The 26,989-nt window shown below is 58.3% G+C and overlaps 3 protein-coding genes across 6 annotated transcripts in view; 2 read left to right on the plus strand and 1 right to left on the minus strand.

Moving 5' to 3' along the window:
• Window positions 1–566: 566 nt before the first annotated feature.
• On the plus strand, window positions 567–5,226 carry NMRAL1 (NmrA like redox sensor 1). The gene is made up of 6 exons (XM_069029567.1): window positions 567–729; window positions 1,094–1,159; window positions 1,375–1,613; window positions 2,373–2,622; window positions 3,091–3,281; window positions 4,214–5,226. Exons 2-6 carry the CDS (start codon window positions 1,120–1,122, stop codon window positions 4,382–4,384), a joined length of 891 nt encoding a protein of 296 aa, XP_068885668.1. The 5' UTR covers window positions 567–729; window positions 1,094–1,119; the 3' UTR covers window positions 4,385–5,226.
• Window positions 5,227–5,328: 102 nt separating this feature from the next.
• DNAJA3 (DnaJ heat shock protein family (Hsp40) member A3) lies at window positions 5,329–15,484 on the minus strand. Of its 2 annotated transcripts, XM_069029565.1 has the most exons (12): window positions 15,308–15,484; window positions 15,055–15,188; window positions 14,548–14,631; window positions 13,770–13,982; window positions 12,891–13,043; window positions 11,914–12,061; window positions 11,160–11,224; window positions 10,184–10,312; window positions 9,643–9,758; window positions 9,239–9,336; window positions 7,103–7,219; window positions 5,329–6,398 (listed from the first exon to the last, which is right to left on the minus strand). In XM_069029565.1, the coding sequence occupies exons 1-11, from the start codon at window positions 15,465–15,467 to the stop codon at window positions 7,116–7,118; spliced, it is 1,404 nt and encodes a 467-aa protein (XP_068885666.1). In that variant the 5' UTR covers window positions 15,468–15,484; the 3' UTR covers window positions 5,329–6,398; window positions 7,103–7,115. The 2 variants fall into 2 exon arrangements, with proteins under 2 accessions (XP_068885666.1, XP_068885667.1); XM_069029566.1 differs by lacking the exon at window positions 7,103–7,219.
• A 461-nt stretch (window positions 15,485–15,945) lies between these two features.
• Window positions 15,946–26,989, plus strand: part of LOC138118478 (coronin-7-like) — a 38,786-nt gene continuing 27,742 nt past the window's right edge. Inside the window, exons 1-7 of one of the 3 annotated variants that reach the window (XM_069029483.1) lie at window positions 15,946–16,237; window positions 19,832–19,928; window positions 20,222–20,296; window positions 21,700–21,770; window positions 22,116–22,299; window positions 23,010–23,086; window positions 24,279–24,329. In XM_069029483.1, coding sequence (XP_068885584.1) covers window positions 16,160–16,237; window positions 19,832–19,928; window positions 20,222–20,296; window positions 21,700–21,770; window positions 22,116–22,299; window positions 23,010–23,086; window positions 24,279–24,329 — 633 coding nt within the window. In that variant the 5' untranslated portion in view covers window positions 15,946–16,159. Of the gene's footprint in view, window positions 16,238–16,696; window positions 16,802–19,831; window positions 19,929–20,221; window positions 20,297–21,699; window positions 21,771–22,115; window positions 22,300–23,009; window positions 23,087–24,278; window positions 24,330–26,989 lie in introns of those variants that run through there. The other 2 variants (XM_069029484.1, XM_069029485.1) reach the window with 2 other exon arrangements.

Raw genomic sequence — 26,989 nt, forward strand, 5'->3', positions numbered from 1 at the left:
CTCCAGGGCTGACTCTGTTTGTTGACTCGTGCGGTTGCTTGGCAGGAGGGTGCTCGGTGATGGATCCTCAGCTCAGACCTGCACAGAGTCACCTGCCTGGGGAACGAACGGTCCCAGCTCCAGAGGGAGCAGCAGGACGCTCCTGGGGAAAGCCGTGTTTCCACAACACGGAAAGGTAGAAAGACCTTACAAGTCTGGGAGGCTTGGGGGAGTCCCCGCGGAGGAAGGGACACAACCCCGAACCACCTCCCAGAGGGGTATGCGGTGGCTCTCGGGTTTTAAGCCGGTTTCCTGAGGAAGGAGCAGGCGGATGGGATGGGATGGGATGGGATGGGATGGGATGGGATGGGATGGGATGGGATGGGATGGGATGGGATGGGGTGGGATGGGATGGGATGGGATGGGGTGGGATGGGATGGGGTGGGATGGGATGGGGTGGGATGGGGTGGGAGAGGAGCCCCAGGCAGGCGGTGGCGGCGGCGGGCGGGGCCGGGCACTGGTGGGCGGGGCCGGGCAGGGATGGACATCTGAGCCCCCCGGGACGGGCGCGGCCGAGTGCAGTCGGGTGGAGACGAGCGGAGCCGAACACAATCGGGTCCCGCCGAACAGATGAACGCACGCAGGTCCAGCCCAGCCAACTAGGCCCGAACCGAGCCGAACGCAGCCGGGCCGAGCCTATTGGACCCGAACCGAGCCGGGCGTAGCCGATTGGACCCGAGCAGAGCCGAGGTGAGGAGTCGTGTGAGGGAAGACGCGCCCGCTGCCCCCTGGGAGCGGCGATGGCTCCGCAGCCGCTCCGCTCCCTCCCCGGACCAGCGATGGCCCCGCAGCCGCTCCGCTCCCTCCCCGGACCAGCGATGGCCCCGCAGCCGCTCCGCTCCCTCCCCGGACCAGCGATGGCCCCGCAGCCGCTCCGCTCCCTCCCCGGACCAGCGATGGCCCCGCAGCCGCTCCGCTCCCTCCCCGCCCGCTGTCCCCCGGCACCGGCGATGGCCCCGCAGCCGCCCCGCTCCCTCCTCTCCTCCTTCCCTCCCGGGACCGGGCCGGGGGCTGGGCCGCAGCCGTGCGACTTCTCTGCTTCTCGCCCCGTCAGAGTCCCGGGACCGCCCGCACTGCCGCATGGCCGGGAAGAAGCTGATCGTGGTGTTCGGGGCCACCGGTGAGTGCTCGGGGGGGAGGCCCGGGCTGTGCCCGGGGGCCGGCGAGGAGGGCGAGGGGCGGAGGCGTCGGTGATGCCCGAGCGCCCGGGAGGGTGAGGAGTGCGGGGAGCGAGCGGCGGGGCTCGGTCCTTGTGGCAGGCGGGGGCTCCGTCCCGCGGCCCCAGCGCAGCCCGGAGTCCCGGGGACGCGGGGCCCTGACCGGCTGCTGCTGCAGGGGCCCAGGGGGGCGGCGTGGCCCGGGCGCTGCTGGACGACGGCACCTTCAAGGTGCGCGCGGTGACTCGGAGCCCCAGGAAGAAGGAGGCAGAGGAGCTGAGGCGGAGGGGAGCCGAGGTGGTGAAGGCAGATCAGGACGATGAGGCATCGCTGGAACAGGCCTTAGCGGATGCCTACGGAGCCTTTATTGTTACCAACTTCTGGGAACACTGCAGCAAGGAGAAGGAAATCGAGCAGGTACCTGTCCTGACATTAATTGGGACCACGAGCAGAATGATCTGGCAGGGTGGATCATGAGTAGCATCAAAGTGGGGACAGCTCTTGGAGCGGCCATGGCAGCCCTGATGGTTTGAGTGGCCAGTCCAGAAAACCCCAAGGCCTCACAAACACCAGGTCCCAGTTCTTGCAAAGTCAGGACTTGTTCCCTGTTCCCTTGCAGTTGCATGGCTTCAGGGTCTGCTGCCTTCAGGGAGTTGTTAAATTTGTTATGGAGAGCACTTCCCAGGAGTTGCAGTAGCAGGAGTGGGAACACTTGGCTCCTCAGAGCCTTCCCAGGGCAGAGCCAAGACTGTCGCCTGCAGACCTGTAGCTCTCTGTCCTTGCAGGTTTGTGGCCAAAATCCTGCAGTATCAGAGATCCCAAGGGTGGTGTTCACCCCAGCACAGATTGTGCCAGATGGCAGAGTTGCCACACCTGGATGGCAACAAACAAAAGATAAAATAGGTTAGGGCAGGTATGTTTGCCAGACAGATTCTTTATGCTGGTGTTTGCATGTTTGGTGGAGCAGTGAGCTCCAAAGCTGGAGGGTGTGTGGTCTTTCTGAAGTAGGGTGGGGTAAGGAGAGGATTCAGCTTCACCTGGACAAGTCACTGTGCTCAGCCCTGGTCCCAGTTGAGGGCTGGTGGGAGTTGGATCCTCCTCAAAGGGAAGAGGGGGTGTGGGGAGGATGGGGATGTCCCATTCCCCTCTTCATGGCCGGTTCCTCCCTTCGCCCAGGGACGGCGTCTCGCTGACCTGTCCAAGCGCCAGGGTCTGCGCCACGTTGTGTTCAGCGGCCTGGAGAACGTGCACCAGCTGACAGGGGGCCGGCTGGAGGTGCTGCACTTTGATGGCAAAGGCGTGGTGGAGGAGTACTTCCAGAAAATTGGGGTTCCCACCACCATCGTCCGGCTGCCCTTCTACTTCGAGAACTTCCTCTCCATCTTCAAGCCGCAGAAGGCCCCGCAGGGAGACACCTTTGTCCTGGGTAAGCAGGAGCTCTTGCTCTGTTGGTCACTGTCCTGTGACTGTCCTCATCTGCTCCCACTGTGCAGAAGCTGAGGGGTGGAGAGACTGCCAGGGCTGTGGGCTGGTTGGGTGAAGAGACCTCTACCAGCCAAATTATGGTCTTCAGACCTGTTCGGTGGCCTGCAAGAAATCAGCAAGATCCTGGGCCTGTTTGTGGTGCTGAGGGCTGTTCTGCAGATCCCCGAGTGCCTCTGGACACCCCAAATGCCTGCATTTGGGATGGTGGAGGTGGTGGGGCTGCAGATCAGGTGAGTCACAGTGCTACTCTGGTGTCACGGGCTCTTAGCTCAGCCCTGCTCTCCTGCCTTGCCATGCTCTCATCCCTCCCTCACCTCATGTTCAGAGGCTGGGTGCTGAACCTGTACCTGTACACTGTGCCTCCTCAGAGCTGGGCTGCACTCCAGCTGGGATCAATCTCTCCATACAGAGCTGCCCATGGGAGACACTCCAATGGATGGGATGGCTGTGGAGGACCTTGGGCCTGTTGTGCTTTGCCTGCTGAAGTCCCCAGGGGAGTACATCGGCCAAGTGATAGGACTCAGCACGGGCAAGCTCACCGAGGCAGAGTACGCTGCCATCCTCTCCCAGCAGACGGGCAAGACTGTGACAGCCAGCAAGGTAGGAAGGGTCCCTTGGTGTAGGTGATGTTCCTGAGGGACTCGTAGCTCATTTTGGTACAGCCCAGTACTGGTGTCCAGGGTTAGTCCTGCTGCCCCTGGGTGTGGCACAGCTTGGCACCAAAACTGCCCTGTTGGCATTGTCACTGAGCTCATGCTCGTGGAGCACACAGATGTGCCCGGGCAGGTCTGTGCCTGGCTCCGAGGGATAACTGAGCTGGGAGGTATCCCCAGGAGCCAGGGATGGGCACCTACACAACAGATCTCTGCTGGGTGCCCTTCCCTTCAGCAGGGCTTTCCTCAGGGCTTTGCTGTGTCACTGTTACAACAGACTTGGCCTCTGTGCTGTGTCACCGTTAACAACACCCCTGGCCACTCCCTGCCCCTTTGTGGCTTATTTTTAATCTTTGTTTGCATTTCAATTATGCCTCAGGCAGTCAATACAATGGATGAGGGGTATGGCTGTTCCCTGTTTTGAGAACAAAGTGCATTTCATTAGAAACAAAGCCCCTGCGATGCTCTCTGCAGGTTCTGCTCTCCCAGAAGCACAGTGATCCAAACACCCTGTGATTCAGGCAGGGAAGGAAGGTTTTGGGGTGCCAGGTGGCAACCTGGATTATCTCCTGGACCACCCAGTTTCTAGAAACCCTCAGCCATAGCTCTGGTGTGAGGAAGGGCTCTCTCATAGCTGCTCCAGGCCCTGGCCAGCTGTGTGCCAGAGCTGGGTGCTGGCCCTAGGCTGGCTGGGCTGGTCCTGCCAGGCAGGGCTGCATCCTCTGCCCAGCCCCAGCAGCAGTGCCTTGCAGAGCCCTCCTCACCAGTGGCAATGCTGTAACAGGCTGCTCTAACAGAGCCCTCACCACATCACCTCACAGGCTCAGGGGGAGCCCCAGCAACCTCTGAAAGAGTTTTTTTCCCCAATTCTCTTGGCAGATCTCCCCTGAGGAGTACGAGAAGCAGGACTTCCCTGGGGCCAAGGAGATGGCCGCCATGTTCCGTTTCTATGCCCTAAAGCCGGACCGCAACGTGGCCCTGACCATGAAGCTCAACCCCAAGGCCCGCACCTTCCAGCAGTGGGTGGGGGACAACAAGGATTCCTTCTGAGCCTCCCCTTCCTCCTCTTCCTCCCTGGTTTCTGCAGCAGGTAGAGGGACCTGGCCGAGGAGATGAGGTGCCCTGAGCCCTGCTGCCTTCCCAGTAGTGCCCCAGGGAGAGGCTGATCTTGCCCAAGTTGGGGAGAGCTTGGCCCACGAGCTGGTCCCTGTGTGTGCTTCTGCACTGTGGTTGAGACTATTTAGGCAGCTGGAACAAGAGGAAGGGCTGTACAGCACAGGCAGAGGGGTGGCAGAAGTGCTACCTTTGCACGTTCAGGGAAGCGTTGCTTTAGTCATTCTGGGTGTTTTAGGGTGGTGGGGCTTGTTTTCTCAGGATCACCGCTTTTCCCAGGCAGCTCTGAGCATAGGGCACCATGTGGGGGGCTGGAGGTGTGTACCCCTGGGCCCCAAAGGCAGTGCCTTCATGGCAGGTATCCATGGCCAGGGCTGCTGCAGGCTCCTGAGCAAACTGAAGACAGGGATTCTGCATGGATGTGGTTTGGGCACTGCAGGTGAGCCACTGGAGAGACGGAGGCTTACTGTCACCCCAGCCACCAGGGACTGCAGTGACTTCTGTGAGTGAGTGTAACACAAAAGCTGAGCTTGATTCCTCAAGTCATACAGCTCTGGCCCTCATCCTTGGGCTCCTAGAGCTAATTTCAAACACTACAGGCTCCTGGAGCTAATTTCAGTCACTGTCCCTATGAGTTGAGATAAAACTCAACTTTTTCAAGACTGTCCAAAGTTCAGTGGAAAAGCACCCTCCCCCCCACATGCCTTAAGTACTGCTCAGATTGGGCAACTTTGTGTTTAAAGTCAATCCTAGCCCCCAGCAATGCCCGAGCCATTCAGCCCTGTGCCCCCCTTGTCCCAAAGACCTTCATTCCTGTTACCAGGAGAGGGAAAGGGGGTGACAGACCAGGTGGAAGAGTAGACAAGGCAGCAAGGCACAGCACGTGTTAAATATCTTTATGAAGTCCATCTTATTTACATGGGTACAGAATCACTTTACAGAAGTTTAATCAGGAGGCAACGCGTGCTTTATTTCAGCAAATTAAGAAGGGCAAGACTACAGCACGTCCCTGTTTAACTGGTGTTTAACTGATTAGTGTGGGCTGATGGTACCTGCACGGTATCACAAACACAGCAGGCTACAGTAACCATGGAATACTCACTGCAAGAGCTCAGCTGCATCTGGAAGGAGTGATCCACCTCACTTGCACTCTCACACATGTAAAACAACGATGCTTTGACCAATCCTTTATGCTATGGGTGTTGCACTAAGGTAATAAAAGATTTTTGTCCCCCAGCTGACAAAGGGCTCAGTGGTCGACTTGTACCAGTTCAGAAGCAACAGCAGTTGTGTGGCAACTTTAGTTACTTGGGAGATAAACCTGAGGCAAAGTGCAGATTCCATCACTGCTCTGTGCAGGCAATCAGCAGGATAGAGAAAGCCCAGGGCTGTGAGGGAGCCAGGCCAGCTGGGCTCAGACAATGCCCAGCCACAGGGAGATTGCACTTGGAGCTGTGCAGGGCAGCAGGGCTGTCGTGAAGACAAGGTTAGACCTCCCTGACCCACCAAGTCTCCTGGGGAGTTCAGCAAGCACACCTGGCATTCCAAAGGGCACCTGAGTGAGCAGCTAGTGGGCTTGGGCTCCACACAGCAAACTGCTGCTCTGTGCTGCAATATTTATTTCACATTTCCTCTGGTTTGGATTCTAAATAATACTTCAACTTTTACCAAATAAGCTTGCAGCAGCAGTAGGGTTGTGGAGCAGCCTCCAGAGAGCCACACTTCTGCAAAGCTGGCGTTTGCCTTCACTGCCAGTTCTGGGACAGTGGGTGGGGTTTGTATCATGATGAGTGTGGGTGCCTCGGTGGTCCATGGCCTCTCCAGCTGGGATTCTTGCTGTGCTGCTGACTGACATCCTGTGTTCTCCAGAGCCTGGCTGCCAGAAAGATTCACCCCCAACTGCACAGATGACCTGCTGCTGCTGGTTCCTAGTTCCCAGTAGAACGTTTTCCTGCAGTTGAAGGGAGGAAGGTTAAGATTTCCTGGCTGTATCAGCACACAGCCCGCTTTGGGAGCACCTCCCCTCCTGAGCTGCTGACACTCTTGTCAGCCTTACAGCACAGCCAGGTTTGAAGCCTACAAAGATGCAAAGCTGAGCCCCTGGAATCCAAGACTCTGTGTCTGCTGTAGATGATTCCAAGTCTTGGTGCTCCCTCACAACAGGTCAGCACCAACTGGAGGCACCTGAGTTACACTGCAGCGATGCATGGTGGGGTTTGCTGTGCTCTGTGACAAAGGCTGGCTCCTCCCTGGTGCTGTAAGCCCGTGGCAGGGGGGGAATCCAGCCTGAGTGTGCCACCACCAGTGGCTCTGCAGCCCGATTTGTGTGGCAGAACCCAGTCCCAGCGGGACCAGCTCATGGGAACATGCTCAGTGCTTGGAACTGGGCACAGCTACAGCAGCAGAGCTGCAGGGGAGGCCAGCCAGCTCCCCAACGGTGCACAGCAGCATCTGTGCTGCTGTTTGCTGCAGCAACAATGCAGTTTAATCCCTGGCTTGTTGCTCCAGGTCCCAGGGGACAGCTAGGGCTGTGCACACCCACGGCTGGAAGGCCTGAGGCTAAGTGAGAAGCAACGCTGTGCTGTTGTGCTTCCACCTCCCAACAAGTGCTCAGTGTGGGGGAAAGACGACAGTGAAACACAAGAGGCCTCCTACCTCGGATGGGGTGTCAGGAGGTAAACATTTTCTTAAGTTTGGAAAGGAATCCCTCCTTGTTCTCCTCAGCCTCAGGCCTATGCCCGCCTGCGTCAGCGCTAGCCGTGGCCCTGCCACCTGGATACAAACAGCAAAGGGCCGCAGTCAGAGACATCTCCCACCAGGACCAGAGGGGTGTTTTAGACAGGGAATGGCCAAGAGAAGGCAGCTGGTTGTGCTGCACCCTCACGTCCAGGGCTGCACATGGCAGCAAGCCACAGGACTGGATCCCTTTGCAGTGGAAGCACTGCAGAGCCTGGATCCCAGAAGCAGAACAGCTCAGGTACTGAGCTGTTCCCCTCTCCCCAGCCCTCCAAGTGGCAAGGGAATTCTTGTGCTGCACAATTGAGTCAGGGACCCCACAGGCTTTGGAAACAGGTACTTGGAATTGAGAGTCTGCCACTAAGAACAAGTGGTGAACTTGATCACAGCCAGCCAGGACTTAACAGGGTTAAAAAAGCTATACTGGTGGTCCCTGAAACAAGTTCTTCCTGTTTCAAGGTTGTGTCCTTGCAAAGCAGTGCAAAACCACACCAGGAGCCTGATTTGTGTCATTGCAAGCAATGCTCAGACAATATCAAGCACAAAATTAACTCATGTAGAATGAAAAAGGCTACAAGTATTTCAGACCAACTGTCCAGATAAGGAATGTTAAAACTGTCCTGTATGAACAGGTCCTGAGAACTCGTTTGTCCCTCCAGAAGTGGCTATAATGAGAACAAAGGAGACCTCTTTGCTAATCTGCTTTTTTTTCTACAGTAAAACCATCAATAACAAGATCCCACACACCCCCTCAAGCTTTCTTGGTGCACAGAGAACGTGGAGTCTGGCGCTCCCCATCCACGCAGGGCTGAGCGCCGGGCTCGGCCTGATGCAATGGAATGAAATCCCGAGGCAGGACACGCCTCCCTCAGCACAGCCTGTCTCTACACTGCAACCTACTGGCGTTTTAACCCACCTTGCTGCTTCATCATGGTAAAAACCAGCAGGTTTGCTTTTTAAAAAATTAGTTTGAAGAGTGGTTTTTTTTTCTCTTTGGCACATAAATGCCTTTAAAAAGTTGGAACGGAAATTCAGTGCTCAGAGCTCTCTGCCCTTCCCCCAAGGCTGACTGTAGTGTGAGAAAGACATAATTTCTGTGTTAGGAAAGCACTATAGAACAGACAATTGGGAAATATTTGGCAGATGCTGCCTTCTAATATCCTGCACTTAAGCCTGTATTCTTCATGCTTTGGCATGTAGTAGAGCAGACCCTGGGATCATTCAGCAGCTCCAAAAGGCTCTCACCTTTGCCTAGTCATAAATGTCCTGTTTGGTTTCAAACCAAAATCCAACGGGCTTGAAGAAGTTCATTGTTCCAATTAAGCAAAGAAAAATCTGTTTTCCAGTAGCCAGAGACAAAGCTCCTTCCTTAACTATTTTACCATGTGTTGTGCCTTTAGCTGCTGCCTCTTCCAAGCACCTCACCCCTGAAACTTAAAACACAATTGCTGAATCTCAGTTTTCCATCTGGAGCTGGAGAGCAGCTTCACAAAGCTCCCAGCTGCCTTCACTCCTCCCTCATGCTGGATGCTGTCCACTGACCAGAGCTGACACTGGCACTAGTGGACACTCCTACCCCAGGTTTCCCCACATGCACAGAGCTCAGGCTGACAGCAGAAACCCCCATCAACATCCCAGGAGAAAAACAGCTCTGCTGTGCTCAGAAGCACACTGGATTGGGATCAGACAGGAAATTGGCCTGAAGCACACGTGCTTTTCCTGCCTCTGCTACCAAGGCAAGTCCCGGCACAGGGGAAGCAGGGAGCAGGAGGCATTCATCAGCACAGCTTGTCTGCACCCTGGAGTACTCAGTGCCTGCTCTCTGTTCACACGTGGATTTGCCCAGTAAGTACTGGAATACTGGGAAGAGGCTGCTTCCCTGCTTTGTGCTACAGCCTGTTAACATCACTCTAGAACGATTTCCATAGTAGCAGGCTGTGCTGCCACACAGCCTCACTGTGACCCTGGCTCACCTTGCTCCCCAGGAACGCTCAGGAAGCACTCTGCAGTGCCGCAGCAGCTCCCCAGGGAAGGGGCAGGAATTCCCCCACTCACCTGATGCTGTGTTGGTGACCCCGTTCACGGTGCCGTCCACATCGGCCTCATCCTCGGCGTAGCTCATCATTAAGGCTCGCTGGCGATCCGTCAGCCTCCTGTGGCACCAGGACACAGGGGTTAGGGATGGCCTGGGGACAGGGGTCCCACAGCCCTCCCAAACCTCCCCCAGCAGCACCCACGAGAGGCAGGGGCTGGAGTACAATGTGTAGGAATACACCTGGAATCCCGATGGTACTCTTAAAATGAGCCATCTATAAGGAATTATCTATAAAGAATTCTCAGTGGAAGAGGAGGGACAGGACCCACTGCATTTCACCTCATGGAATTTTCACAACTTCTAAGCAACATTTGTTGCAAAAAGTTTTTAAGATTTCACAGGAACTTGTTTTAGCTCTACTTACTGAGGAACTTTTATCTTTATGTGGATGTAGTGGTCTCCGTAGCCATAGCTGTTGACCTTGGGAATGCCTTTCCCACTCATTCGAATTCTCTGGTCTGGCTGAATACCAGGGGGTATCTATAAACACATGAGTGTCACATTTATTACTCTAATTAAACATTTATATAACTACACATCTATAAAAATTATCTACTTCTCCAACAAGCTTTAAAGTGGGGTGAGAGACCTCTGGTATGCTCATGCATTGGGACACATCCCAAAGCTAAGCCAGTAATGATGGAAAAGCTTTTGAAGGAATAAGTAAAGAACCTGACACAGCCTGTAGCCCTCAGATGGAATTTGTCCAGCAATCCCTTTCTTTCCCTGTCCCTACACAGCAACAGGAAAGGAGGTGTAACCAGGCAGATCACAAACTACCCAAGGCTCAATCCTGAAGGAGTCTGAAATGCAATACTGGCAGACTTAGGTTTTCCCCACCTTTGCAGCAAAGGAGAAGCCTCTGCTGTGCCCCACTGATTCCTGCCCAGTATATCAGTACTCACCGTGATGTTGATTGTCTCATACAAGCCTTGACACCGGGCTGTGCCTCCCAGCACAGCCTGAGCTACTGAAATCAGGAGATCTGAGTGGATATCGGCTCCGTTTCGTCGGAACACAGAGCTCTTCTGAACCTGCAAGGCAGGCAAGTTCCAAAGAGCAGTGAGCACACTGTGTTCTCCTGGTAAACTGCTCCCAAGGGTCTCAGGAAAAAAATATACCATCCCCAAAGTGCATGGCTAAGAGCTGTGAGTTAATATTTGGTCTTCTAGTAAAACACAGATCTTGACATAATCTAATTAGCCTAAGGATTGGAAGGATCCCTGCTTCCTACCTCAGGAACTCCCTCCCCTAATCCTGCTGTTAGTTTATCTGTGTCACTGTGGTTCTGCAGAGACAGACACTGCCTTGTCCAGCACCCTGAATAGGGGAAAGCCAGAAGTGAGGAGGAAATGAAGCACCTTTGCAGTGGCCTCAAAAGCTGGAAGAGAATTAAACCCTCCTGCACCATAAAAGAGGTGCTGAAAATAATTTTCTCTTCAAGACAGATGTGTGTGGCAGGATTCTGAGAGGAGAAGAGGCCACAGCACAGGTGGCAAAGCAGCCCCAAAGGTGGATCTGCAGAAGGGCACTTCACCAGGCAACTCCCACAGCTCTCCTCAGCACTGCCACCCCTGCCAGCAGACAGCTCCCTCACATTTCCAAATCAAAAAACTCGAGGCATGAAGAACCTACTCTGCATTTTGACCCTAAGAGCCTGGTCCCGGAACAAGCAGCAATTCTTCATGAACAGATTCAAAGTTACCCCCTCTTGCTACAATGCAGATCTCCTGCTGTCTCAGAAAGTTCACAGGGATCTTATTACCTCAGCTGTTCCAAAGGATCACTGGCTCTTCCTCCTCTGCCCATTCTGCAGTCCTTTCCCAGGCAGTTGGGAAGGGAGCAACCAACTTAAATAATAAACCAGTGCAGGATACATACCCTGAACGTAATGAAAATTTCTTTCTTCCCCACAGGCATCCGAACTGTCTGCCCGTCCTCAACACCTGCAATCAGAACAGGAGGGAATGCAACCTTGGGTTATAACCCATGTGTGACATGGATAGCTACAACTCTTGCCAATCCCAAAAGCTGGCCACCACAGCCCAAAGGACGAGGGATCAGCACATGTTTATACCTCTGAGGTGATCCCTATGCCCCAAACAGGATTGTTACTTCAGTATCTACAGAACTTTTTACAGAAATGCATTGGATTAAGGAACACAGCAGCCTCCAAAAGCTACAGGAAAATTACGGGCTGCTCACCCAGGGTGGTCTCAAAGAAGCAAGTCTTAGTCCCATCACTGAATTCTCCTCTCTGGTGAGGAAGGCCATCAGCACACCTCTCTGAGCCAAGCCAAGGCTTTCAGGATTCCCACCCTCTCCCCAGGCTTCAGCAAGGACAAATGAAAGACCCATGGCAACAAAACCTTTGGAGATTCAGACTTCAAAACCTGCCTAGGAGGACCCAGGCAAGAACCAAAGCTCAGGAAGGGCAAAGCAAACATTTATATCCATGGCCAGAAGGTCCATCTCATCACTAGCCTGTTCCATTGCCAAGCTCTCAACCTGCTTTGGTTTAAAGACCATTTCTCTGCAGCAAAACGTCCTACACTGCTCCCCCATTTGTACCTGGCAGTGGCAGTAAATAACTACAGTTCTTTAAGAGAGAGCAGCAGACAAGTACAACACTGACCAGCTGGCACAGGAACCATCACTGTCTTCTTCTGCTTGGTCTGCCCCGTGCCCCGGCACACGACGCAGGGCGTGGTGATGATGGAGCCGCGGCCGCCGCAGCGCCGGCACGTGGAGCGCATCACGAACGGGCCCGTGTTGATCGTCTCCTGGGGAGGAACAAACACACATTGAGCAAATAATAAGCACTGAGATGGGACTTCTCACACAGCACGTTTGAGCTCTAATCACACACACTCCCTGTCAGGACAGAGACATCCTTCAGCAAGGGCTGGAGCAGAAAGCTGGCTCTGAAATCCAATCGCCATCGCATTCCGATTTTCACTGAACACCACCACTACTGCAAGTGTCACGTGGTGAGGGGAAGGGAAACACACCACCCTCCACATCTAGGCTTTAATGTACAAGGAGGAACAAAGCTCCTTACAGTCCTACACACGTCTGTGTTCTGATGAACCCAAGGACAATCCACTTACAAGACTTACTGCCAGTGTCCAGGAAAACCTTATGGTGACTAAGCTCTGGACTGAACTGTGAGAGCCGCCCACCACGCTGAAGCACACAAGCAATCAGATGCATGGAAACCCAAAGCCTGCAGCTCTAACATTACCTGCACCTTCTTATTTTATGATTACCCTTGGGTTTTCACCACCTTCCTTGACCCCCAAAGTCAAAAGATACTCAAGGAATTGGGCATCTTTATTGCCCAAGGAATTTCAGAGCTGTTACATGATATTCATATGGTTTGTGTGATGTGCAGTAGCAGAGGATCCAGCCTGAAGGCTCATGTTTTCAGCTGGGCACAGCACTTTTTACACAAAGAAAATCTTCCTAGTGCCTATTAGCATCAAGCTGACATTAACTCGGCTTTACCCAAGATAAGCTGATGAGTGTGGTGAGAATTTTTCACCATGGAATGAAGTGACTCTCCCCAAGAAGGGAAAGCACAGCAGAAGTAGTGTCCTGCTCAGCACTTACCATGCCTGTGCCATTGCAGTAGTGACAGCGCTGAGCCTTGGTGCCAGGTTCATGTCCTTTGCCATTGCAGCGCTCACAGGAGTCCTGGATGTTCACCACGATCTCCTTGTTAACACCTTTTGCAGCTTGGGTGAATGTCAGTTCCATGATATACTGCACAGGAAACACGGATATAGATCCATGACTGAGGTGTGACAGGCTCTTAAGGAGACTGAGAAGAGTTTAGGCTAAATACCAAACAATGCTTAAAATAGAAGTCATTAGTAATGATGATTGATCAAAAGAGGAAATTCTTATAAGAAAAAGGTCATTTTTAGTAAACCAGGAATACCAAACACCAAACACTTCTGAAGACAACACATGAATCGTCAACACTTAAAGGAGCATTTAGCTGCAGCACGAAGAACAAGACAGACTTCGTTTTATTATGGGCCTCACTGCAATGTGAAGCTAATTAAGTTGCAAAATTAAGCCAATTAAGCAGCCAAATGTATTGCTGGAAGGCCTGGTTTATAGTTACAAGGTATTTTGTGGGTTTTAGCATTACAGATCAAAGCAGGCATATGTAAATCAACCTGCAGCAGAAAAGATGCCTCTACAGTGATGGAACTGCTCGGCAGCACTGAGCGGTGTCAGTAAACACCACAGAAGTAGCTCAAGCCCAGAAAATATATCCTGTCTGGAGGTGTGGGGTGTGTGTCTGCACAGCTTAGCACAGCTATGAGACTCTCCCCCCATGCCATGGGACACTCACACACTGACATTCCCAGAAATAACTCCTTGCGGAAGCTCTTGCTCCCAGAGCGCTCTGTGACAGAAGCTGGGGAGAGACACTGGTTTGAGTTTCCCATTGCATTCCTAAATAAAGGCACCTCCTACCTCCTGTGGCTGGTCAAAGACACTCTGAAAATCGCCAAAAGAGGATCCCGAGAACTCCCCGAAGATCTTCCTGAAGAGCTCCTCGGGATCGATGGAGGGGCCGCTGCTCCAGTACTGCCGCCCCGCGCCAGCCCCCGCCCCCGCCGCGCCGGCCTCAAAGCTCGCCGTCCCATAGGCATCGTACTGCTTCCTCTTCACCTCATCACTCAGCACCTGGGGGCAAGGAATGGGGCCATCAGGGGATTGTAGGATCCAGGAGAATCCCTGGCTCTGGTCTCAGACCTTCCTGCCATCAAGAGGGCTCACCCAGCTCTTAAACCGCGGGAGTTAGGGACAAGCTGCTTCTTCCATGGTGTTTCTTGGCTCACCAGCAGAAAAATGACGAGATCTTACTAATTTATAAAAAGCAGGAATAACTTGTATTAAGCAGCTGATTATTATTATATCAGCTGAAGAGTGCTGCAATGAAAAAGCAGGGCTGGGGGAACGCAGTGAAAGTCCCTCTGTCTCAAACATCTGCCAACAGGTTTTTTATTTGATTATTTAAACTGACAATAATTCTATGGAAGTGACATCCACGCCAGTCACTACTAAGGAAGGACAAAACTGAAAGAGCCCGAAGCAGCTAAATCAGATACTTGGACCAAGTAATTTCTTGGGACAGATGTGCTCCAGACTAAAGTGCATCAAAAACCAGCCATGGTTTTACAGGAAATGTTTCCCCTCATCTACCTTCCAATCTTTCCTCTTTCTCACCACAATAAAATCCTGCTATTACCTCGTAGGCTTCTGCCAGCTGAGAGAACTTCTCCTTCGCTTTGGGGTCGTCCTTGTTTGTGTCAGGGTGGTATTTCTTTGCCAACTAAAAACAAAAACCAACTATTAGGGACAGGAAGGAGTTATTTACTTTACCATAACTCACATGCCAGGAAAAACACATCAGGCAGAGCCTGGCATTCACTAGATGCATTCCCGGCAACTAAAACCCTTCATTTTCCGTTATCAACCCAAAACAAGGAACTACAGGAACTGCTCCTGATCTTCTCAGCAATCCCAGATCTTCTGGAAGGATACATGCGATGACAGCACAGGCAAACCACGCTTTGGAAGAAATCCCCAAGGCCATGTGCTAAGCTCTCCCACTGCCACCTCCCCTTGTCTCCAGCGGCTCCAAACACGTGGATCTCAAGGACGGATTTGTTCCGTACCACACCGAAGGAGCAGTGGGCAGCCCCGGCTCCTCTCCCTGCCCACGGGGCCCTGTGCCCGGCCACTCCGGACGCACCTGGTAATAGGCCTTCTTGATCTCCTTCTGCGTGGCGGTGCGGGGCACCCCCAGCACCTGGTAATAGTCCTCCTTGGCGCGGGCCGCGCTGCTGTGGAAGGCGGCGGCGGCAGCGGCAGCAGCGCGTTTCGTCCCTGCAGGAGAGGAGGGAGAGGGACCGCCGTGAGGGCCGGGCCGGCGGGGCGCGGGTCTTTTCCCCCGCCCGTGTCCCTTCCTCCACACGGCCCGGCCTGCCCGGCCCCGGCGCGCTCACCCGCGGCGCAGAGCCCGGCACGGAGCAGCAGGAGGCGGCGCGGGGCGCGGGCGGGCGGGGCGCGGAGCCCGCGGAGGAGCAGCAGCAGCGGCGGCCGCGCGTTCCCCGCACCGCGCCCCGCGGCCGCCCCGACCCAGCGCGACGCGCTCCCGGCCGCCATCTTGGCCCGCGCGCGGCGCTGCGCCTGCGCACCCCGCGGCGGGGACGGGCCGCGCATGCGCACAGCACCGCGGCGGCGGCTGCGCCACGGTCACGCATGCGCGGGGCTCGGCTGGGCCGGCGGGGACGGGGCGCGGGGGGCGCGGGCAGGGAGCGCGCGGGGACATGGCTGGGGACAGCCGGGCACGGCCCCCTGTGAGACCCTCGTGCAGCGGGGCTGGGAACCCTGCCCTCTGCTTTGTCTTCGCGGTCTGCGCCCTTCCAGAGCTGCTCTTCTTCTCCCCTAGCAGGTGAAATATCTCATAGAAGTGGAATAAAGGCTCTGAAACTACAGCGACTGCAGTGACACAGCGCCCACACTCACACAGCACCCGCCCTGGCACAGCAGGCTGGCACGGCACCCACCCTGCCACAGCGCCCACACCGAGGCAGCAGCTTTTCTCTGGAGAGGAGGAGGACGATTCGTGCCAAGCGTGTCTCTCTCCCGCCCTCGTCACCGGGGCTGGCGCCTCCGAGCGCTCCGGTTCGGGCCTGCGGCGCGTGGGAGGCTCAGCCGGGCTGAGCGGCGACAGGGCCGTGCCAGCTCCTGCCGGCTCCTGCTGCGCACACGCCGCTGTCACGGCCCGGGTGAAAGCAGGGCAGGAGGCCCGGCCTCCACCGGCGTGGGTGACACCCGGGCTCCACCGGGCGTGGATGACGCCACAGCCGGGCCCGGAGGGCTCAGTGGGCTCATATCCAGCGCTCCCTCCTCCTCCTCCCTTCCCCTCAGCCGTGAGTACACAAAGGTCTCTGTTCGCTGCCGGCTGCGAGGCCGTGGAGGGGGGCGAGCACGCTGAGCCCACGGGACTGGAAACCTCCCGCTGTCCCCGTCCTCCCTGCCCAGAGCCCGACGGAACCGCTGCCCTTGCGTGGCAGGAGAGCTGGGTGACAGCAGGGGGGGAACAGCACGGGGTGACCGCGACCTTCTGTGGGAGGCGAGGAAGGGGCTGGGATCCCCGGGACCGCCGGGCAGACATCCCGGAGCTGGCTCCGACGCCAGGGCTGGAGGCTCTGACGGGGGTCCGAGGAGCCGGGGCCGGGGGCCTGTGCCCCGCTCACGGTGACAGCGGGGACACGGCACACACGGGACACACGTGGGGCCAGGGGCCCGGTGGGGCCGGTCCAGGGGCGGGGCTCAGGGCGGGGCGGGGCCCCGGGGCGGGCGGAGCGGCGGGGCCGGGCCGGGCCGGGCCGGGCAGGGCAGGGCACGGTTCGGTGCGGTACAACCGGAGCGCCATGAACCGCTTCAAGGCGTCCAAGTTCCGGCACACCGAGGCCCGGCTGCCCCGCAGGGAGGTGAGCGCTGCGGGACCCGGCGGTACCGGGGGATCGCGGGGGCGGCGGGGCCGGGGCTGCCGGCGGGCAGGAACCGGGATAGACTCGGGGGACAGGGCAGGACCGGCCCCGCCCCGCGGCACCGGCAGGGCGCGGCTCCGGGCCCCGCAGCTGCGGCATCGCCGGTGTGGCGGGGCCGTGCCCGGGTCTCCCGGCCGCGGTGCGGGTGCGTCGCCCGGGCGGCCCTTCCTTGGCACCCGCTGCTTCCCATCCCGGGGTCCGCGGAGGATCCCGGCCCCGGGGCGTCCGCAGGTGGGGCTGGTGGGGAACCCCAGCCCTCTCCTGGGGTGGTGCAGCCCCTCCGGCCAGGAGCGGCTGGCATGGGGTACCCGTCCCGTGGTGGCTGCTCCCCTCCTGCCGCTGGGCACGGCTGGCACAGGCGGTGCATCCCCGGTTCTTGCTGCCCGCTGCCGTTCGGTATCTCACCCGTGCTCAGCCCTCCCAGGATGGCCTGTGCCAGCCAGGGAACCATACACCCAGTGTGAAATGCTGGGCCTCGCTCCTGCCACCCCGCTCCTGCCACCCCGCTTCCGCAGGCACAGAGGAAGTGCTGGGCCCCACGGGACGGTGCTGAGCTCCATCACCCTGGCCACGAGCTGTGGAGCTCAGCTCCTCTGAGGCTAGGCAGCTCTGGGGGTCTCGCTGGGCAGCACAGAGCCATGTGGTGCCCAGCTCTGGCCTCTGCTCTGTGAATAACCAGCCACAATCATGCCAAGCGTCATGATCCATCCTGGCGCGGTGTTGGCAGCGGGGAGCCCTGCCGTGCTGTCCCCCAAACCACAGAGCTGGGCCAGGGCAGTCTCACAGGTCTCTGTCCCTACGGGTTTGGCAGGGCAGGGGCAGAGATGCAGGGTCAGGGCTGGATGAGTCACATCAAGGAGCGTTATCGGGACACAGCCCTTGTGGGGGCTCCCCGAGCTGGGCACCCTTCACCCAGCGCCTCCTCAGCACCGTGGCCATGAGTGAGGCTGCTACTGCTCCCAGCCCTTGGGTGTGCACACACTCCTTCCCTGTAACTTCTCAGCCGAGCTGTCCTTGCACCAGGCCAGCCTGGCCTGTGCTCACACGCCTCTGCAAATCCAGCAAACACCCAAAACATCCTCTGGGTTTCAGCTGCAGGAGGGGACATGGTGCCCCCATCCTCATGGCGTGCCAGCCTCAGCGTGTCTGCAGAGCAGGTGTCAGGTCACCGAAATCACAGTTGGATGAATGTTTGGCTGTGAATCCCAGGGCTCAGATGAGTCACTGGCAATGGGCAGTGTGCGTGCCTGTGGGGTGTGGGTGCTGGAACACCTGGCTGTGCAGGACATGGCATCTTCCAGGCAGCAGTGTCCCCGTCACCACTGCCCTGGTGTTGGTTCCATGGTGGGGGAGCTCTGAGGGACAGCGTGCTCTCACCCCGGTGTGCAGAGAGGGATCTGCTGTGCAAGGTGGCCTTTCCAAAAGGCTTTTCCCATTCAGGCATGAAAGGTATCCTTGGAAGTGAGGCCATGCACTCCCCATAGGGCAGCAGGTGGAGAAGGAAGTCTTGTCAACAAACCCATCTCAGATGTCACAGCGGGAAGCTCTGTTCTGTCCCCAGCCGAGCGCCTGTTTATGGAGGCACAAGCAGACACCCGACCTGGCCAGATCAGGAAGCACAGTGTAAACATCAGGGATCACATCTGAGTCTTCTCTTCAGGCAGCATCTGCAGCGCTCTGCTGGCAGATGCCCCTGGAGAGCTCACAGTTTGTTCTAGGGATGGAGCCAGGATGGCTTCATGTGCTTTCCTGGCCGTGCTGGCACGCTGCAGGGAGGATCACTTCCTTGAGGGCTTCTGCCTGTGTGTGGGGAAATTGTGGGGTCAGGATGGACCAGGTCTGTGAAACCTCACTGCAGGGGTCCTGCGTGGTACCCCCAGGTGCTGGGAGCCAGATGTGACTGGTGTCCTGCTCACTGAGGGCCCAGTGCAGGGTGATGGGATGCAGATAGTGGGACCCTTATTCCACGGTCCTGCTCATGGTCCAGACCCGTTCCCCATCCCCACTGCAGCCACCTGCCCACCTGCTGGGTGCAGGGACAGGAACCTGTCTTTGGCAGGAGAAGGGTTAACAGGTCTGCACTGAGCTGTGAGGAAAGGAAGTGCTGCAGGAACCACTGCTCACTGTCAAGCCTCAAACGGAAGTTGTGCAAGGAGAGGAAACCTGAGGCTCAGGGTTTCCCTTCCCTACGAGGGTGTCAGCCCAGTTTGTGGGGTATCCACTGCTCTGGACACCCTCTGCAGCTCTAGGGGCTGCTGTGGGCACACAGGCCTGGTGGAACACCTGCCATTGCCACTGCCAAGGGTTGGACTTGGCCCTGGGTGTGCCAGGAAGTTCATGGCCCTGGTGGCCACTTGAGGTGGGGTGTCTGTGTCACCCGGAGTGGGTCTGGCTGACCGAGGGTGTCCCAGGGCCCCACGAGGGCAGTGCTCAGCCCTGGGAAACACTGCAGAGCGGGCTTTTGGTTTTGGAGCTGTAATGCAGCTCCTTGGCTGTGTGTCCGTGCAGGAAGCGTGCTGCTGGAGGTGTTCATTGGCCTCGGTCAGCCACAGCCTGACCCCATGGTGCTTCACAGCCCAAGAGCTTTTGTCCCATCCAGATTCCCTGGCACCAGTTTATTGCAAAGACCTCTGAGCACTTCCCCCAGTGGCACAGCCCAGAGATGGCACAGTCTGGGGGAGAGGCAGCACCGGGAGCTGGGATGCTCCTGTGTCCCAGCCTTCAGCCCCAGTGAGGGGCTGTGCTTTGTGACAGGAGCGTGAGCAGCCACATTGCCCTGGGACACCCCAGAGGGTGGGATAATCCCACTAGTATTGGCAGTCTCCAGGTCTCCATCAGCATGGGAGCTCCTCTGGGGCTGAGGGTCTCTGGCTGTGCTGTGCCAATGGTCTGTTGTGTCCTCTCCAGCCGTGCTCTGGGCCCTGCCATAACAAGGCAGCTCCTGACATGGTTTTTCCCTCTCCATCACAGGCCTGGATCGGGGGTATCCGAGCAGGCTCCATCACATCCTGTGGGAACCACGTGAAGGCCAGCTGCCGCTGGATTGCCTTCAACGCCGAGGCACCCGGTGAGGCACAAGGGTCCCCAGCGCTGCTTGGGGAGCGGGATGGATTTATTCCAGTGGTCCCTGTGGGGCTGGGTGGTGGGTCAGTCCCCCAGACCACAGAGGCACCAGAGTGAGGGGAGGAGGCTTTCCCTGAGATCCCCTAAAAGTGCTGACAGTCCCACACCTCTTGGCTTGCATTGCAAAGCTGGGTGCCCCTCGTGTGTCCCAGGCTGGGGGGATTCCTGGGAGCATCCTGTAGGTGATGGACAGGCTGGTGGGTGGCTGGTGACTTGCTCCTGTACCCTCTCCTGCAGGTGTGCTGGGCATTGTGCCGCTGGAGTGCGAGGATGGGGGCAAGAGGACCATATCTCAGCTCTACTGCCACTCAGGTGGGTGTTGGGTGCCACCTCCCACCTCCACAGGATGTGTTTGGCCCCGTGTGGGCTGTGTGGGGGGCTGTGGTGGGCTGTCTGCCAGGCAAGGGGCATGGGGACCTGCCAGGGACCATCACCCGTGGACAGGGTGACACCAGGAGGGGCTGTGCCAGGCTGGAATCAATCCATGTTCCTTCATCTCTCAGGGTGCAGTGAGGCCTGGACACGTAGCTCTTCCTCACACTCTTCTAGCACAGCCTTTCCACATTACTCATAGCACGCCCTGAAATTCCCAGTACACCCAGTGCCAGGCTGGAGTTGGCATCACCGCGGCTGTACCCGGCTCTAGTGGTGGGAGGAACAGGCTGGACCAGCAGCTCTGATGTGGGCAGAGGGACTGTGGCAGGGAAGAGGCAGTGGCAGCATCGCTGCTGGCAGAGGAGCATGGCTCTGCCCTGCCCAGACACAGGGAGTGGTGGTGCCCACCTCAGGGTGCCCCTCTCCTGGTGTTGGAGCAGCAATGCCAGCCTGGGGAGCACTGACCACCCATTTCCCAAAAATTACACCAGAGCAGCAAGATGGGAGCTGGTTCCAGCACCGCCTTCCTGCATGCGTGCCCTGGCATGGCTGCAGGGCTGCGCAGAGTGCCCAGCCTGTGCCACCTCAGCCCCTGGCACCAGGAGCTTCCTCTGCTTGGAAATGCAGGCAGTGAGTTCTTCTGCTCCCTGGGGAGCGCCAGAGGGGTGCACAGGAGGCAGCGCCACATCCACGGCTTCCTAATGGGATCAGCACGAGTCCTTTGAAGCCGGCTGTGCCAGAGCAACGCTTCTGTGGCAGGGAATGGATTTTCTCTCCTCCCGGGTGGATGCAGCCGAGCGAGCTGCCTGCTCTTCATGCCTCCCGGGCCTGTCTCCTGGAAGCGGGAAAGTACACAGTGACCTACTTTCCTGAGCATGCCAAATGCATCCGAGGGGCTGCTGCTGCTGCTGGTGCCAGCCTTCCTCCCGCTGGGCCCTGCCGCCAGGAGAATCCCTGCCGCTGGCATGCCGGGCCGGGGTGTTACAAAGGGAGCCTTGTCACCAGCACGGCTCCAGCAGGACATGGCACAGACACCCTTGTGCTGTCCGTGCTGCTCCCTGTGCCCTCTGGGGGTGTCAGTCCATGGATCAGGCAGGGGGATGCCCCCCCCAGGGTTCCCATCCCTGCCAAAGGGGTGCAAGACCCTGAGGGACAGAGTAGAGGGGCTCAGGCACTCACAGCAAAGCTGGGCTGCTCCAAAACACCTCGATGGGGCTGGATCTGTCCCCCGCTGTTGCTTGTGTGTGTGTAGGGAAGGAATCCCAGCTGGGAAAAGCAGAGAGGCAGCCACACTGTCTGCAGGGGAAGGTGGGGACAAACTTCTGCCCTTCTCCTTCCAGATGTGGTCACAGACTTTGACTTCTCACCCTTCGATCAGCTCCTGCTGGCCACAGGCTCTGCTGATGAGACAGTGAGTACTCGGTGACAGGGGTCCCAAGGGGACACCTCGTGACCCCAGCATGTCTCTGGGATTCACTGCAGAGCTGGAGTGACGGGAGCAAGAAGAGCACGGGGTGGGAGGTGCCATCTTGGGGAGAGTGGAGTGGGACATCCCCAGGGGGACAGAGCATATGGTGAAGGATCAGCCTTCTCCCATCTGGGACCTGATCCCACTGAGCTGCATTGAGGGATCACCTGGTGTCCTCAGGGACCAAAGCCTGGGAAAGCAGCGAGCCTGGGTGGAGCACTGCCAGCACCCAGCTGGCTCCTGCTCACCTGCCCAGGGACTGACCACCCTCCTCTCCTGGGGCTGCAGGTGAAGGTGTGGCGCCTGCCCCAGAGTGGCCAGGACATTCCTGGTGGTGTGGGGCTGACTCTGGGGCCCGGGGGTGCCCCAGTGGATGCGCTGCAGTTCCATCCCACGGCGGACGCTGTCCTGGCCAGCGGTGCAGGGAAGAGAGTCACAGTCTGGGACCTGGGGCAGCAGCAGCCCCTGACAGGTAGGCAGGGCTGTGACTGCCCATGACACATCTCTGCCCCGTGTGTCTGCCCCGTGTGTCTGCCCCGTGTATCTCTGCCCCGTGTGTCTGCCCCGTGTGTCTGCCCCGTGTGCCTGCCCCGTGTGCCTGCCCCGTGTCCCTGCCCCGTGTCCCTGCCCCGTGTCTCTGCCCCATGTGCCTGCACTGTGCCAGTGCCTGGGCTCAGGGCCTGACCTCGGTGTCACCAAACAGGCAGCTTAGGTGGCTTTTTGGGCAGGGCTCCACAGCCGCTTGTGCCTGTGCTCCCCTACGCTCTGATGCAGTGGTGTGAAATGCTCCGATACTGCCCAAGGTGTCCATAGGAGCTCTGCTGGGGATCCCCTGGGTGACAGGTCCCTCTCCCTGCATGTCCCAGGGTGTGGGTGGATGTGGGTGGTTGCTGACCAGCCTTGCCAGACCTCAGCCACCCTGAGGGGGAGAGGAGGTGAGTGGCAGCACAGGCGTGTGGCTTTCCCAGGGCTCCTGCTCTTTGTATCCAGCTGCCAGCAGCGCAGGGATGCTCCCTGCACAGACACAGCAGTGTTGCACTGGGTCCTGGCTGCCACCAGCCCTTTGGAAAGGCCAGGTCATTTCTCCTGGGAAATACTCTGGGTGGGAGAGTGATGGCTCCTGCCTTGTCTGCAGGAGGGACCCTGCTTGATCCTGGCCCTGACCCTGCTTTATCCCCGCAGTCCTGGATTCCCACGGGGACCAGCTGCAGAGCCTGACCTGGAAGCGAGACGGCCGCCTCCTCGGCACCTCCTGCAAGGTGAGCAGTGCCCAGGGGTGACCTTGCTGTGGCACGGCGTGGATGGGCTGTCTGCCAGCTGCTGGATGCACCCTGATCCTGGGGGGCACCCATTTCACAGATTCCCAGAATGGTTTGGGTTGGAAAGGCTCTTAAAGCTCGTCTCGTTCCACGCCCCTGTCATGTGCAGGGACACCTTCCCCTAGCCCGGGGTGCTCAGACTCCATCCAGCCTGGCCTGGAACACTTCCAGGCATGGGGAGCGTGGAGGGACGGTAAGTTGTGGGGTGGAAAAGGGCAGGAGCGGGGTCAGCGAGCCCGTGGGGAGGCGGGCAGGGAGCAGCACTAGATGGCGCCGGCCGCTCGCTGCGGGAGCGCCGGGAACGCGCGGGGCCGCGCCCGGCGGGCGGGGCGAGCGTGCAAATGAGCGTGCAAGGGGCGTGTGCAAGGGGAGCGTGCGAGCCACGAGCTCCCCAGGCCGTGCCCTGAGGCTCGGCAAGCAGGTTTGAGTACACAGCCCCAGCCAGCCCCAGGCTGGAGCGCAGCCCGTGCCGTGCCGAGGGAGAGCGAAGGGTCTGCGGGGGAGCCCCGGGGGGAGCCCGGAGCCCGGCCCGGCGAGCGGAGCCAGGCTGCTGGATGAGTCGGAGTCCCAGCCCGTGGCTGGAGCCCCGTGCCGAGCGTGCGGGCTCAGGGCGTACAAGCCCAAGCCGTGCCAGCTGGGGTGCAGATCAGCCCCCGTGCTGTGTGGCTCTGGCTGGCACAATGCATGCTCCCCAAACAGCACCCTGGCAGCAGGGCTGGCACCCGGGCACCCCCTTGCTGCCTTTGTGCCCTGCCAGCCTTGCCGGAGGGGGTCCCATGCCCCATTTGGCAGAGGGGTACCGGGCAGGAAAGGGCTCGTTCCCCTGCCACTGTCATGATGGCATCTGAGGGTCAGGCTCCAGCCCTGGCTCTACTTTGAAGGCTCCCTCCTTCTCTGGGACCAGTGTTGAGGGTGTCGGGTGCTGGTGAGGCTCTGGGGATGCTGAGAGTCCACCCCTGCCTATGATGTGGGAGGACACAGTGCAAGCCATCCATAGGGATAGGCACTGCAGGCAGGAGAGTGATGGGCTGGAAGGGGAGGGCTGCTCACTCCAGCCTTCTGCCTAATGCGTCCTGACATCCCGCTGGCCCCGAGGTCCTTAACCCTCCTCTGTTTTCTTTTATCTCACCAGGACAAGAAACTGCGGATCTTTGACCCTCGAGCCGGCCCAGCTGCCTCCCAGGTACTGTCCTCTCTGGATGTGCTGCCCTGCCCGACCTGTTGCCTACAGGGGGGTGGGCTTTGGTCCCCCAAACCATCCCAGCCCTGGCTGGGCTTGGGAGAGGCAATGTGGAGGCAGGGACTGAGGGCAGGGGCAACAGGGCTGTCCCCTTAACCCTGGTGGGGTTTGGCAGGGGTGGCCCCTGCCCTCCCACCAGGCCAGGGAGCACTCCCAGAGCAGCAGCACGTGCCAGGCAAGCCCCGTGGGTGTGAGGGCTCTGGGCTCTGCAGGCTCCTGGGCTCTGCCCTGCCCTGCCCTGCAGGAGCTGAACCAAAGGCTCTTGGGGATGAGGACCCGCTGAGGGCGAGGGCTGGGCGGCCAGATCTGCACAGCTCAGCAAATAACAGTGATTAGGAAATAAGTAGAGACTTTAAGCCTTGACGTGAAGTTCAAACAGCCTCTTATTAGAGGTTTCCTGTGGCTTGGGGGCTCTGGCTGCAGAAGGGGCTGGAAGCCTTTGGGAAGGGAGGGGTGCAGTGGAGAGCAGGGTGAGATGGCTGCAGTGGACTCTGTCATTCCTGGTGGGTCTCCTGCTGCCTGTGGGCTCGGGAAGCCAATGGCCTCTGGTACCAGTGCTCGGGCACTGTGGTGGCCCCAGGCACTGACAGAAGGGAGCCAGAGCTCCAGAGCTGCACCAGGACTTTCCACCTGCTCCTGCACATAACCCAGGTGCTGAGCTCGCCTAAGGCCCCTGGGTGCTTCCTGCAGTACAAATGATGCCCTGACCCTTCAGGCAGCCTTATAAACACCCCAGCACAAAAAATAAACACAAACCCAGTGGTGACACGTGCGGATGAGCCAGGGCAAAGTGCTTCCAGCACTCCAGCGGCCGCTACGATGCTGTCCCGCTCCAGTTGCCACTCAGCAAGGCTGGAAGATCCCACTCTCTACTCCAAAATTTATCCACCACCGGCCCCAGTGCTCCCCTCCCCTCCTGGCCCCCCTTCTCCCCCTGCCAGACCTGTCGGCTTGTCTGATGGCGGAGCTGTGAGTGCGATGGGCTTGAGCCAAGTCTCCTGGGGAGGGTGGACTCTGTCTCGCTGAGCTATTAAAAATAACGTGTGAATGATGGTGGCTGTTCAAAGCAGGCAGTTCACTTCCCTCCACTGCTGTCTGATCCAGCCTGGGGCCGGCACTTCACGTTTGCCAAGAGAAATATGCACCTTCACTGCCGTGGCCCTGCCCCGGCCGGCTCGCAATGGATGGAGATGTTTAGTCTTGGAGAAGTGCTCTGCTGAAGGGGAAAACTTTAAAATGCCATAAATCCTCTGGAAGTTTGTGCAGGGCTTGCTTAGCCAAGAGGAAAAACGCTCCTGGGTTTTGTTCTTTTCTTTTTTCCCCATTGCTGGAGGGCTGGGTTAGTTGGAAAGGCTCCTTCTCCCCCTGGGCCAGCACGGTTACAGCACCGGGTGATGCCGGGGTCGCCGTGTGGTGCCAGCACCTCACAGGCTCTGTGCTTTGAAGTTGCCTGGTTTTTTGCAGAGGTGAGCTGCTGGATGCGTTTTCCAGCTGCGCTGGCCCCCGCAGCACCGTGGGCTGGGTTTCCTTGCAGTCAGCACGGGGTCCCGCTGCTGGCTCACCCCGGTCCCTCTGTGGAGCCGAGAGCCAGCCCCAGGCTGCTCCTCCGGCTGGGCTTCTTAATTTGCCAAGCCTGCCTCATTAAACATTCCTTTTTTAGAGCAGGAGAAAAGAATGAGAGAGAGCTAAAATAAGAAGCTCAGGGAGGAGGGGTCACTCCTCCTAATACCTGGTGCTGCTCTCAGGTACCATGGATGTGGCACACATGGGGTTGGGGACCGAGGGTGGGTGACGAGGAGGGTGACTGGCAGGCTGCCCACACCCTGTGGCCATGTCCCCGCCAGGGCCTGACCCCCTCTTCCCGGCTACGCCCGTGGCAGTTATTTTGAGCATATCCCAGCAGCGGGCAGACGTGTGTGACGCAGCATGGCCAGGGTCTGGCTGACCCCGTCGGGTGCCTGGTATGTACCCGGGGCCATGATTTCCCTTGGGAGAGCAGTGGCCTCATCCTGCTGGATCCCTATCCCTTTGTTGCAGCCCCTTTGTGAGCATCAGGGCTGTGCTCACACCCTATTGCTGCTCTCTGTGCCCTAAGCTGGCAGTGGAGATGCCAGGGCTCCCTGGGTCCCACCGTGCCACCCCACGCAGCCTCTGCCGCTGCCTGGCTGGGTCCAGGTCCAAGCACCACTGTCCTTCCAAAGAATTCTCTGAGCCCTGTGCTCTGCTTTATCCCCTCGCAAGGCCGCGCTGCCCTGGCCGCCTGTCCTCCCCTCCCACAGGGTCGTGGTCGCCCTCCTCGCCTTGGCCCTCCCCCTGGAAGCGAGTCATGTCTTCTCCCTTGTGGCTTCAGCTTCTGCTCTTCGGTGTCGCTGTTCCTGCCCTCAGCCTCCTGCAATCCCTGTGTAAACCCCACCAAAGGTCCCTCCTGTATCCCCCCGGACCCTGCCCTTTCTGGGACAGGGAACACAGGGCTGAACAGGGAGCTGGAGCACCGGGAAAGTGCCCATACCCAGCTCATGCCTCAGGTGGGTCGCCAGCACAGTGTAGGGCAGTGATTCCGGTATGCCATGGGCTACTAAGGTGGCATCCCTGCTTGCCCAGTG

This window comes from Aphelocoma coerulescens, chromosome 14 (assembly GCF_041296385.1).
Source record: "Aphelocoma coerulescens isolate FSJ_1873_10779 chromosome 14, UR_Acoe_1.0, whole genome shotgun sequence".
Taxonomy (NCBI): Eukaryota; Metazoa; Chordata; class Aves; order Passeriformes; family Corvidae; genus Aphelocoma; species Aphelocoma coerulescens.